Below are 13,781 nucleotides of genomic sequence, written 5' to 3'. Positions count from 1 at the left end.
GCATCCATCACATGACCGACAAAACCTTGTTACTTCATTTGTGATGCCTGGCCAGTGAAAACTCGTTCGTATTTTATCAAGTGTCTCTTTAGCTGATAAGTGTCCCCTGGCTATTGACTTATGAGCTAATGTCATAACACTTCTCCTGAACTGTGTTGGGACTACTATCTGTTTAACAACTCTTCCCTTCTTCTTCTCGAAGATTCTATATAATACGTTTTTCTTCACTTCATAATGAAACCTGAAACCTCTTTTTGTTTTCAGTTTCGCCTTATCTTTAGCATAAGTCCAAAGTTTCTGTAACGTCTCATCATCTTTCTGAGCAATTTTCATTTGCTCAACATTAAACGTTTGCTCTTTGACTTCGCAAACCTCAGAGGGTTCTGTAATACCTACATTTATTACGTGTTGGGTTTCCGTCATCCCAGTTGCAGCAATATCTTCGCCGGATGAAGACTGTCTTTCATCTCGGGTTTTCCAGTTTTTGTCTGGTTTATCTGAAACTCTTTTTATATTTCCGATTATCAAATCACATGTTATGGTCGACAAAACCATTGCCTCAACTTCACCTATAAAATATGGTGTATCAACCTGTATCTTTGCTACAGGAACTGTCCTTGAACGTCCATCAATCGCAACCATAAGATATTGCTTATCTAACATTTGACTCTGAGACACAAGGCCTTTCCTGACAGCCGCTAACTCACAGCCTGTGTCTCTCAACACCTGAACTTCTATATCACCTATATATCCTTTCTTCAATACCAAGTTCCTTTTACTTGTTGCTGACTGAATGGTACAGGTGCTTGCTATGACCGAAACGGATTGTCCATCTCCTAATATAAGTCGTCCATCTTCTATGTTCTCTTTTACTTTTTTGTCATATAATGGTACAGCTATGCATGAAGCTGAAACGTTTCTGTCATCAGCCTTTCTGTCTTTCTGTGCTTGACCTTCCTTTCTCCAGTTTGTGAGTGTAGACTCTTGCGTTCCATGCCTATTTCTCTGTCTTTCCTCGTAGGATCCCCTACTAGCTAAAGCTGCACCGCTTACCTTCCTCTTGGATAGGTCTCTGCATTCTCGTGCTATATGACCTTCCTTATTACATATGAAACATATTGGCTTCTTAAAAGCTGGCTTTTCTCTTTGTGTAGGCTGGGACATTGGCTGAACCTCGGTCGAAGGCTGTAGCTCCTTGCTGCATGACAAATTACTTCTATTCATCCTGTTAGATGTGATAGAGCCGCCATGAGCTTCAATATATTGTTCTGCCAACTGTGTAATCTCAGCTCTCGACTTTGCAACTCTTTCCTTTAGGAATAAAGCAAGGTCCTTGGAACAAGTTTGGATGAACTGTTCTCTGATCATAAGGTCTTTCAGCATTACAAACGTATTGTCAACTTCTGCCATTTCTGTCCATCGACTGAAATACCTGTCCAGCCTTGCCATAAACTGGAAAACAGTTTCACCACGCTCTGGCTTGCATTCTCTGAACTTCAATCTAAAACCTTCCTCTGTCAACTGATAACGTTTCAGCACTGCTTTCTTCAATGCTGGGTAGTCATTTGCATGGTCTGGAGGCATGCTTGTGTATACGTCCAGGCCCTTTCCTGTAAGTAATGAGCTGAGGCTCACAGCCCATGTTTCTTCTTTCCATCCCTGGCTTTTTGCAAAACGCTCAAATCGCTCGAGGTATGCATCCATATCATCTTTACTTTCCTCGAACTTCGGAAGCCTTGGCCGCAATGTTTTACTGCTTAAGTGCTCAGCACCTTTATCAGCTCCCAAAGCTCCGGCATCAGCCTTTATTTTAAGCATCTCCAACTCCTGTTCCTTCAAAGCTCGTTCTTCCCTCAAACGTTCAATCTCAAACAATCTTTTCTTCTCAGCCTGTTCTTCCTCATAATGGCGTAACTTCTCGGCCTGCTCAAGCTCAAACAGTCTCTTCTTCTCAGCTTCTTGAGCCTCCAACCTCCGTTGTTCATCATCATGACGCCGCCTTTCCTCATCTCGTCTGTGTCTCTCGTCTTCCCGTCTCAACATACGTTCCTCACGTTCAGTATACTCCTTCTCTTTTCTATCCACATAATCACTAAGCTCGGAACCTGAAAAGCCCATTCGTTCTCCCATCGCCACCCATCTATCGTAGTCCATCTTAAAACCTTACGTTTGAACTAATGCTGGAAGTAAAATATATATAGCTCAGGCTACCCTCAGTCACAGTGCTTTGTGGTACACCAACAGAACGTTAAAACCACTAGTCTCTGTACCTCCTTGGATATAGATCCTGGACGAGCCCCCAAATTGTCAGGATACTGATTATATGACCCAGGGAAGTGCCTACGCCTTTAGTATCTTGAACAATGGTTTGGGTCCAATCGCTAAGGTGACTATGTCTTAGACTAGCTGACAAACGATGTAGATTGTCCTTTGTTAAAACGTAGAGCTGGTGAGACCAAATATCTCAAATATAGAATTTTCCTCTGGCTACCTTGCCTAAATGATTCGTGTACCAATGATTCGTAAATGATTTCTTATTATGAGCTAGACAATTTCAGGAATCAGGCAAATCACTAAATGTTTCAAACTAACAATCTTCAATTAAAAATGATTAGCTCAAACTCCTATAGGCTGGAGACTCTATACTTGACTGGTCTTTTTGTTGAAGTTCCCGTCAGACAATGTCTTTGAATCAACAACATACGAGTCCTATCGCATAGATGCTCGGCCTCTGTCCTCTCAAACTCTATAAGATTGCCCTGACTCCTGGATGCTCAGCGCCTATATGCTATCATATGTAGCATTCAACTATCATATAGGTATTATCCCCGATGCCTTGGCTGTACTTCGCCAATAATGCTGAACCGTCTATAAGCTGGAACTCTCCTACTATCTCAGTAGATTACCAAACTCTGGGTCTCTGTCTCAGCTTCCCGATGCTCAGCCTATATATGCTATCGTATATAGCATTCAACTACCCTTAAGGTAAAACTCCTATGCGCTGGCCCTATAGCTCGAAACCTTATTGAAATTCTGCAACTCTTCTTTAGTCTATAAACTTCCAAAATCTTCTTTTTAATAATTTATCCGCCCTGACAGGGTTACTGCAATAGTCTCCCTATCAAGGTACTGGGATAAATTATTAGTTGAATCCTCGATGTGTCTTCTTCAACCGCTGGATACCGAATGAGCTCTCTGTCATCCATCTACCTATTTATACCCCAGCAGACGTGCTATTTTTAGAACTTGTTTCTGATTGGTCCAAATTTAAACATAACGTTCTACAACGAGTACTTGCTCTATCAAGTATCTGGTTCCCTTTAACCTTTGTATATGATATAATGTGCGAAGCTGGGACCCAGCTATCCACATAATGAACCCAAATCAACCATAAATGACCCAAATTCTATTATTAACAGCAATTCAACAATAATTATAGCAATGATAGCATGGAAAAGGGAGTCAAGCACTATCTGTGCTTATGTGTTACGTTATCAATACATCAAACATACAAATTATTCTGACAGCCTGCTAAATTTCTAAAATAGCTGAACAAAGTAAATAAATGATCTTCATCTTGGTTTTATTCGTAGATTTGAATTGAATTATTTCGAAAAACTCACGACAAATATCCAGATTTTGTCATTTCCAATTTGTATAATATGATTTGAAGAAGTAAAAGAAAATGAGTTTATTTCAGATTCAGAAGGCCATAGGCCACAGTGAACATATAAATATATACAAAAACACAATAGCAAGTATTCTATGTTACCTAACAGGGAACTTTGATTGAAAGAAGGAAGACGTCAAAAATGGATGACGAGACGTTAAGGTTTATACGTCAGAAGAGGCCGCATATGCAGTCAAAAGGACGAAAAATTGATACAGAGGGTTCGTTCAGTTTTACATCATTAAACTCTAAGTTACAATTGATATTAGCTCCCAATGTTTAACACCTGTGTTTCCATCTGCTTAATTTGTTTTATTGATTGACTTTCTTCTAAATGCAGAATTTGTTAAAATGAACAAATCAAATGTGATAATACAGTTGTAAACATTATAACAACAGAAATTCAAATTAAATTTCAAGTTTCAATTGATTAAGAGATTACAATTACTTCATCTAATTACGTTAAAATTTCCGACTTGATTATTAAACACATTAAGATACGTTTCATTTATTCAAGAAGTTAAATTATGTTCTCTTTTGACAGTAGTTCGACGAAGCGGGCGATCCTACTGGCGCAGAAGAATGACTAGCACGGGACCGCAGATGGGAGAAGATGAGCCGACATGTAAGGCATTCGAAATTTCTCCGGAGCAAGCGTATAGTGACATAGATACAGCGTTCAAAGACAGATCAGTGAAAAGTATAGACTTTCTGGATTATCTAATTTACATTTTAAAATATTTAAATGATACATGATATTATAGTGTTAGTTGGAAAGTTTACTTGGAAGCAAAACATATAGAATTTTGAAAAGTATCTCAAAATTTGCAGACAATTGTTTGCTTTCAATGTAAAAACATATTTTCCTCGATTCTTTATTTGGTCGGGTCCGTGTAAGGCCTACCGTTCTCACGCTAACAAAATAATTACCATAGGAACAATATCGCTTGGTAGGACCAACTGTGTATGAAAATATTTTTTGAAACATCTTCCAAGACAACCGTTCATTTTGGAAAATGACAACCGCTGTATGTAGTAATATTATAAAACGTTATGATACGTATAAAAACGTAATATTATTTAAAGAGAGTAGAACACATGCGTATATGGTTCTTTGGGTTGTCTTTATGGTTATTTAGTATTTACCGAAGTTGTTTAGTGTTTACGGTAGTGAAGCCGTAATGACACTCTGCAAATCCCGTGTGCATGCGTGTTCTCATTTGGCAACTAGACATTCTTCATGTATAAATGTAGCTCAAAACACACGTGGTTTGTCGTAAAAACCGAGGAAAAGCAATATAATTTACGGAGAATACAGATGATTTGCCGATTTTCATTACGGGTCATTTACCCTAAGATATCCTGTAAGCTGCGAGGCCGTGGTTTAGTTTGCACTAGGTTAGGTTTTATTCGCACTGTGCAAGGTCTGGTGCGCATTATGTTAGGACTGGTGCACACTGCGTTAATAGGTCTGGTTCGCACTGCGTTAGGTCTGGTGCACCCTGCGTTAGGTCTGGTGCGTCCTGCGTTAGGTCTGATGCGCACTGTGTTAGGTTTGGTGCGCACTGCGTTATGTCTAGTGCGCATTGCGTTAGGTTTGATTCGCGCTGTGTAATGTTTGGTGTGCAGCACGTTGGGTCTGGTGCGCAGTACGTTAGGTCTGGTGGGCACTGCGTTAGTACTGATGCACTCTGTGTAAGGTTTGATTCGCACTGTGCAAGGTTGTGTGCGCACTGTTTTAGGTCTGGTACACACTGCGTTACGAGTCTTGTATGCACTGTGTGTTGTGTTCGCACCCAGTTAGGTCTGGTCTGTGCAAGGTCTGGTGGGCACTGTGTTAGGTCTGGAGCGCCCTGTGCGAGGTTTTGTGCGTACTGAGTAAGGTTTGATGTGCACAGTTAACTGGTATAAACACTCCAGAAGTTGTTTTACCTCTGACTGTTCCATGATGGTGTGACATTGTGCTACTTTCATTATTTGTTTGTCTTTGTTATCTATCGCTTTTCTTTGTCCTTGTATATTGTGTAAATGTCAGTCATACACTAAAGTAGGGTTTAGTTTCCTGGATACGGCAGTTTCGAAATATTGTTTCTTTTTGATGGATTGTTGTCTTCGCTGAAATGTTGTATGATTTTCAGGTTTTAACATTTAATTATCAAATCTAAATTTTATTCAGGTACAAGTGTAAAAATGCGAAACCACAACAAACATTCCGGGCCTTCACCCGGGCACAGTCGCACAACGTCAGCCGGTACAAGTAAGTGATGTCGTCTGTTTATAGAACATGTAATCGTCGAACATTCGTGAAAAAATGTGTATATAACAGTTTCTTTCATGCATGTATAATTAAGACAAATTATTTTGATGTTCATTCTCATATTATATGATACTGGTTTACTTGTCCGTATCCAGATCCTATGTTTTGTTCGTAGCAGAAAACACCCGAGGCTGTCACAGTCAAATTATGTATAAGTATGCCCAATTTCTTCTCAAAACCGGACAACGCTAGATGAAAGAGGAATTCTGCTGATATTATAATAGAAGCGAAAAGTAAAAATTTTGAAAAGTATTGTTTTTAAAAATTAAAAAGTCAGAAAACTAATGTTGAAATTTCTCGATTAAATTTCAGCAAGTACGTCAATGCCACAGTCCGTTTCCGGCGGAAGTAACAGGTTGTCCTTAGAAACATCAGACAGTGGAGCGCCCTCTAGTAGTCGTCCGCATTCCTTGGAAGCTGGTGGTACAGCGCAACCCGGAAGAGTAAGACAACCGTCACAGCCAAACTTCGAGGAAATCGACGGCAAACTCAACCATTTAGCAAAGTACACGAAAATAACTTGCAGTTTTAAGATCTACGAGTTCCCTTTCCGTTCATGTTATTGTAGGGATTCATGTAACTTGCTGCTATTGTTCAACTGTATTAAATTTAATATATAATCTGTTAGTTGATGTTTACAGATAAAATGTGCTTTCTCATTTTTAGCATTTATTTCTCAAGTACATCTTACAAATGCATTTATATTTCATTTACTAGTGTCAGTTCTATGAACATTATGTCAGCGGATTTAACTTTTAACTGTTCCTTTTTTTCCAGTCGAATGCAAAATTTCGAAAACCAGCTCTGTGATACTGTAGACAAGATACTGCTGTTGCTTGGGCAGAAACCGACCATGCCTAGAGAGAAAGCACCGGAACCAGTTCGCCCTCCCACAACGCATTGCATAAGGCGAGGTCCTCGACTTGTCAAATCTCCAAATGATCTCGCGAGACTTCTCGATAAAATGTGACTCCACCTAAGAGTGTGCATGTTTTTCATTGACTGCTGAAAACATTTCTTTAGAAATGTGCAGCGTGCAAGTTTTAATCTTCACCATAAATGATCTATAGTCAAATCTCCAAATCATCTCGCGAAATGTTTTAAGAAATTGTAACGCTTTGAATGTGAAACCTTAGTTTATATTAGACAGTCAAAAACGTATTGCCTATCATCTCTGAGAAATTAGCAGAATAGCATAATAACTCCAGCAGAATAGCAGAAGAGCAGAATAACTCCAGCGGAATAGCATAATAACCTTTTTCATTTTACTTGAAATTAGCCTAAGACTATTTTTGCGGTAAACATGTAACCATAATTTGTTCGAAAACCATTTTTGTCAGTTGAAAGAACAACTTTTAGACCGATTTTAAACATTATACGTCTCGCATATTACCTCGCACAACTAACATTAGCCTAAGCTAGAAGAATAGCAGAATAACTCTAGCATGCAGAATAGCATAATAACTCCAGCAGAATAACAGATTAACTCCAGAAGAAAAGCAGAATAACTCCAGCAGAATAGCAGAATAGTAGAATAACTCCAGTAGAATAGCAGAATAGCACAATAACTTTTTCATTTTACCTCGCATCTGTATGACAATTAAAATTAGGCTAAGACTATTTTTGCGGTAAACATGTAACCATACTTTGTTAGAAAACCACTTTGTACATTGTACGTCTCGCATACCGGTATTACCTCGCACAATTAACATTAGCCTAATCTAGAAGAATAGCAGAATAACTCCAGCAGAATAGCAGAATAGCAGAATAATTCTAGCAGAATAAACAAGCGAAACAATTTTCGGTCTAAGCTGGGTTTCATATTGAAATTTGACAGCTAGATTTACTAGTACTTAAAAGTACTGAAAGATTAAATTCCAATTAAGACTGACCATCGATACTGAGTAGTCGCTTGGAAAGAGTCATGAATTGAAAATCTAAATTTTAACAGCATGCCAAAAATCGGGGTCCGAAATTTCGACCCAAAACTGCTACTTTTCCTGACCCTCCTGGTTGGAAAATCCGCCATATTGGGATGGTCATATTCCCGTCAGTTTCACTGCCTATATCGAAAAGATAATTGGTGCTTGGGCATCTAGGACCATCCTAGCATCAATTGCGTGTCAAAACTTGGGGTCAGAAATTTCGATCCCAAACTGCTATTTTTCCTGATCCTTCCGGTAGGAAAATTCAACCGGTTTGGGAGGGTCCTATTCCCGTAAGTTACACTGCCTATATCGAAAAGTTAATTTGTCCTTTGGCATCTAGGACCATCCTAGAATCTATTGCATGCCAAAAATCGGGGTCCGAAAGTTCGACCCAAAACTGCTATTTTTCCTTACACCCATGGAAGAAAAATTCGCCGAATTGAGAGGTTCCTATTCCCGTCGGTTTCACTGCCTATATCGAAAAGTTCATTGGTGCTTGGGCATCTAGGACTATCCTAGCATCAATTGCATGCCAAAAACCGAAATTTCGACACAACTGCTATTTTTCCTGAGCCTCATCCCCACCCACACAAAATTCTGAGATTTGGAAGGATCCTATTTCCGTCAGATTCACTGCCTATATCGAAAAGTTAATTGGTGCTTCGGCGAGTAGGACCATCCTAGCATCAATTGCCTGCTAAAAATCGGGATCCGAAGTTCGACCCAAAACGGCTATTTTTCCTTGCATCCGTGGTAGGAAAATTCGCCGATTTGGAAGGGTCCTATTCCCGTCAGTTTCAATTCCTATATCGAAAAGTTAATTGATGCTTTGGCATCTAGGACCTTCCTAGCATCAATTGCATGCCAGAAATCGGGGTCCGAAATTTCAACCCGAAACTTTTATTTTTCCTGACCCCGCCTGGTAGGAAAATTCGCCAGTTTGGGATGGTCCTATTCCCGTCAGTTTAACTGCCCATATTGAAAGGTTAATTGGCGCTTGGGCATCTAGGCCCATCCTATTATAAATTCCATGCCCTAAATCGGGGTCAGAAATTTCGGCCCCAACCTGGTATTATTCTTGCCCCCGACCCCCCGCTCGCCCCCTGATATGGTAGGGTCCCACTGCCGTCAATTTCTCTGCCTATATCGAAAAGCTAATTGGTATTTGGGCTTCTAGGACCATCGTAGCATTAATTGCATGCCAAAAATCTGGGTCAGAAATTTCGATAAAAAAACCTGCTTTTTTTCCAGACAGCCCTTGTAGGAAAATTCGCCGACTTGGAAGGGTCCTATTTCCGTCCGTTTCACTGTCTATATCGAAAAGTTAATTGGTGCTTGGATATCTAGCACCATCCGAGCATAACCTGCCTGCCAAAAATCGGGGTTCGAAATTTCGACCTGTAATTGCTATTTTTTCTGACCACCTGTTTAGGAAATTCGCCGATTTGGGAAGTTCACTTTCCCGTCAGTACATTGCCTATAACGAAATGTCAATTGGTGCTATGGCATCTAGGACCATCCTAGCATCAATTTCATGCCGAAAATCGGGGTCCGAAATTTCGGCTCAAAACTGCTATTTTCCTCAACCTCCTGGTAGGAAAATTCGCCGATTTTTGAGAGGCCTATTCCCGTCAGTTTCACTGTCTATATGGAAAAGTTAATTCGTGCTTCGGCATATAGGACCATCCTAGCCTCAATTGCGTACCATAAATCGGGGTCCGAAATTTTGACCCAAAACTGCTATTTTTCCTGAAACCCCTGGTAGGAAAATTCGCCGATTAGGAAGGGTCCTATTCCCGTCAGTTTCACTGCTATATTAAAAAGTTAATTGGTGCTTGGGTATCTAGGACCCTCCTAGCATCAACTGCATGCCAAAAATCGGAGTCCCTAATTTCAACCCAAATTTACTATTTTTCCTGAGCCCGCTTGTAAATTCGCGGAATTTGGAGGGTCCTATTCCCGTCAGTTTCACTGCCTATATCGAAAAGTTAATTGGTGCTTGGGCATCTAAGACCATCCTAGCATCAATTGCCTATAACGAAAAGTTGATTGGTATATGTGAATCTGAAATAATGATTTATTGCCGTACAGTGAATAACTTTATATTAATTTAAATAATTTGAAATTAAACCGAAATGAAATAGGTAATTAAATCTATTGATTGTGTACTTTATATGCCATGAATTCTGGTTGATTGTTTAATTTTTAACTGATAGCAGCTGAAAAAAGATGCTAGCCGGTACAAAGACGATGGAGGACAATGCAACATGACAAGTGTGGGATGATTCAACAACATACCAAGTGGATGGCGATGCAACAACATGACAAGCGGAGGATGATGAAACAGTATGACAGTTTGAGGACGATACAGCAACATTACACCTGGAGGACGATGAAACAACATGCCAAGTGGAGGACGGTGCAACAGCAAGACAAGTGGATGACGATGCAACAACATAACAAGTGAAGGATGATGCAAAATCTTGACAAGTGGAGAACGATGCGGCAACATATCAAGTGGAGGACGATGCACAGCATGAAATTGGAGGACGATGCAGCAACATGACAAGTGGAGGACGATGAAACAAAATGACAAGAGGAGGACGATGAAAAAAAAAACACTACCAAATGGAGGACGATGAAACAACATGACAAGTTGATGGTGATGCAACAACAAGACCAGTGGAGGATGAAGAAACAACATGCCAAGTAGAGGACGATGCAACAACATAACGAGTGGAGGGCGATAAAACAACAAGACAAGTGGGTGACGATACAACAACATGCCAAGTGGAGGATGATGAAACAACATGACAGACAAATTATGACATTTCTCCGATTGAAAAATTACAGACAATATTTTTTATCACAAAGGTTAAGGTTTTATGTAAACATACTGACGAAGGTATAAGAAGTGATATTGATATTTCTCTGTGGTACAAAATAACCGAACCGAATAAACAGACAGGAGAAATTTAAGATCACATTTACATAGACGTTAGTTACTATAAATCAATCAAGATTTCCAATCAGCATTTTCTCAGCGTAAGACCATTTCTTAACTTAACATTCTCCCAATGGATGTGCTATAATTGTACTGCTACATTTTTTTCGCATTTTGCTATTTTAAGTTTCAAAAATAATAAATACATGTTTGTGATTAGTGTCAAATTCTTGTATCACATATAGAGTTATGGATTAACGAAGTAGGTGCAACGTCAATTAGTTTTCTTGGATTTCTTAAAAGTAAGTTTAAACTGAATGCTTTATTATATCATAATTATATAAATAAAAGTAACTATTTGTATGTAGCAGTCTAACAATTAAGATGATTTTAACTAACATTGTAAATTGTATGTAATTTTCTTGATTCTTCAATTCGCAACAGCAGGGTTTCGTCTGAGTAGCAGACTACTAATTTCAGAGGCCTGTCTAAGACTGAAATGATGCCATTGGTTAATTTCAAGATTGAGCTCGCGACTAACCAGTCAGAATCAAGAGTTTTGAGAGTGGTGTATAAAGTTTTGTAACCCCAGGCTCTGCTTTAAACATTGCCTTTTGTTTGACTCTGTAATTTTCAAACGAAATAATTGAGTAAGACAGTATATTAGTATGGTAAATAAATAAAAGATTCAATATGTTTTTACATTTGGAAATGAAGATCATGCAAATGTTAAAAAGCGATTAAAGACCAGTACTTTTCTTTATTTTAACGATTTGCAAATACCTCTATCTTCTCAATATATTGATACTGAGGTATTTTTTTATAATACTACTTACTGTTTAAAGGTTATTTCTTAACTGTTTTGTTTGTTCACAAATAAACGTTATCTTGTTTCTGTAGTAATAGTGATTGATCTTTGAAATCATTCTGTTGTACATGTATGTTTAAGGTAGTGGATCCGTATTGCCGACAATCAGCAATCTCCGTGCGATTACGTATTTTCTGCATTTTCTAATTGTTAAAGAATTTTCTGTCACGGCCGGAATCGCATTATATATAGCTTCCGACCGCTACATGTACCTGAAGGTGAGAAGGTCATGTGTTAGGCCGGCTTCTTTAGTTAAATAACGATTAATATCGTAATTACATGTAATACTGAAACTTATTATTATTATTATTATTATCATCATTATTATGTTATCATGGTCATCAACATTTTATGACATTTTTGAATGCGGGTGATGATGATAAATTGTAAGTGAGAAATAAATAAAACATTTCTTTTCAAGTAGTTCAAATAGTATTCGACAATAGTTTTGGCAAGTGACCGGGAAGCCATTCAATATGTGTCTAAAACATGACATCATAGATAATTTTCATCCTATTTTTCAAGTCCGTTGATGTTGAACTATAAAGTGGTCAATAGCACAAACTATAAACCACCCATATATCTTTAAAGAGCCATGTAATAAATATAAATATCAAATTCAAATGTACTTTAGCAAGGAACATAATCGTAGACAAACTAATAACCGCAAGTAACGTCCAAATGTTGTATCGATAATTTGTAGAAGTCTTAACGACATGAAGAAGCCAAAAAGAAATTATTGAATTAGTTTAGATTATTAATAAGGAAAAATTTTGTACTAATGACATGTTTGCATTGCGTGGGAATCGATAACCTTGGCAAACAGTTATCATATATCATTTCAATAATTGAGTTCAGAGAAATGTGATTAAACAGAACTTGGTAAATAAGGTCAAAACACTCGACAAACTGGAGTACAGTTTTATTATTCACGAGTACGAGTGGTTTTCAGTAAAATAGTACCGATTATAGACATATTCCAAACTAGTAGGTGTGTGTTTGAAGGTGATTTGTGACATTTTTTAGTGTTCATATATTCTGTTAGGAAAAAAAGACCCATTTCACAGTGTTAGATACCGACTCGAAATGAGTATTTCTAACTATTTTATTACTTTTGATCAAATTTTGAAATTACCTCCCCTTTGTTTAAAATTTAAAAAAAATGGACTGTTTCTTTTAATAATCTCTAGTTTTACATTTGCATTTGAAAACTTTGGAGATATTTCAACCTGAAACAAAAGGTAAGTTTTAAAACAGCGTGAAACTTCATCTATGTTAAGATACTGATCTCTGAACACTTGAGACAGGCAGCTTTCAAATATTCGTGTTGCTGGATTTAAAAGATATTATTAAAAGGAAGTAATTCTTCTATTACTTTTAGCTTAATTTCGTTGTCAATTGAGGGATCATTCGCACATTATGTAGGTAAATATATACATACATACTTAAGCATTCATTCATACGGCAAATATCAGAACTATTGCAATAACTGTTTTATCATATGACATATGAAATTAATTTTCCATTTTCTCTCAACTAGAAAATTGTAATGTTGAATTTACACTGGTCAGTACCGGTGATTTATAGGAGTCATGTATAAATACATCTTATGTTTTGCAGACCGAATGATTTTATCATTGATATATAGTGCCTATAACTTTATAAATCCCGTTGTGTTATTTTATCCATAATTGACGACAAATGAAAGATTTCCCTGCATTTCGTTAAAAAAATTAACATAAATCTCGCGGTATGCTTTAAAAAATTGCAGTCATTTACACTAATTAAATATATGTTTATATTAATGGTGTTCAAAGACGAACTTTTTCTTTTTATGTGTAACTATTGAAGCTCATGTTCAGTTCAACATATTTATCTCGCGCACCAAATAATCGGACTGACAAAATGCTGTTTGTGTAATCAGTAAAATATATACTAATCAAAAGTTCTTTAAATACTCGATATAACAGGCAATACATTTAATAATACCGAAAGTTGATTTATTGAAGTTCATGGACATTATGATAAATATAGAAATATATGAAAAAAAAACA

General features: G+C 37.7%; 1 protein-coding gene across 1 annotated transcript in view; it reads left to right on the top strand.

Moving 5' to 3' along the window:
* Window positions 1–11,599, top strand: part of LOC123557568 (potassium voltage-gated channel subfamily H member 7-like) — a 34,584-nt gene extending 22,985 nt beyond the window's left edge. Inside the window, exons 10-14 of the mRNA XM_045349095.2 lie at window positions 3,780–3,891; window positions 4,215–4,370; window positions 5,847–5,927; window positions 6,300–6,492; window positions 6,765–11,599. Coding sequence (XP_045205030.1) covers window positions 3,780–3,891; window positions 4,215–4,370; window positions 5,847–5,927; window positions 6,300–6,492; window positions 6,765–6,957 — 735 coding nt within the window. The 3' untranslated portion in view covers window positions 6,958–11,599. The remainder of the gene's footprint in view (window positions 1–3,779; window positions 3,892–4,214; window positions 4,371–5,846; window positions 5,928–6,299; window positions 6,493–6,764) is intronic.
* Window positions 11,600–13,781: the final 2,182 nt, after the last annotated feature.

This window comes from Mercenaria mercenaria, chromosome 5, assembly GCF_021730395.1.
Source record: "Mercenaria mercenaria strain notata chromosome 5, MADL_Memer_1, whole genome shotgun sequence".
Lineage (NCBI taxonomy): Eukaryota > Metazoa > Mollusca > Bivalvia > Venerida > Veneridae > Mercenaria > Mercenaria mercenaria.
The sequence above is the reverse complement of the archived record's forward strand: the minus strand, read 5'-3'. Positions and strand labels throughout refer to the sequence as shown.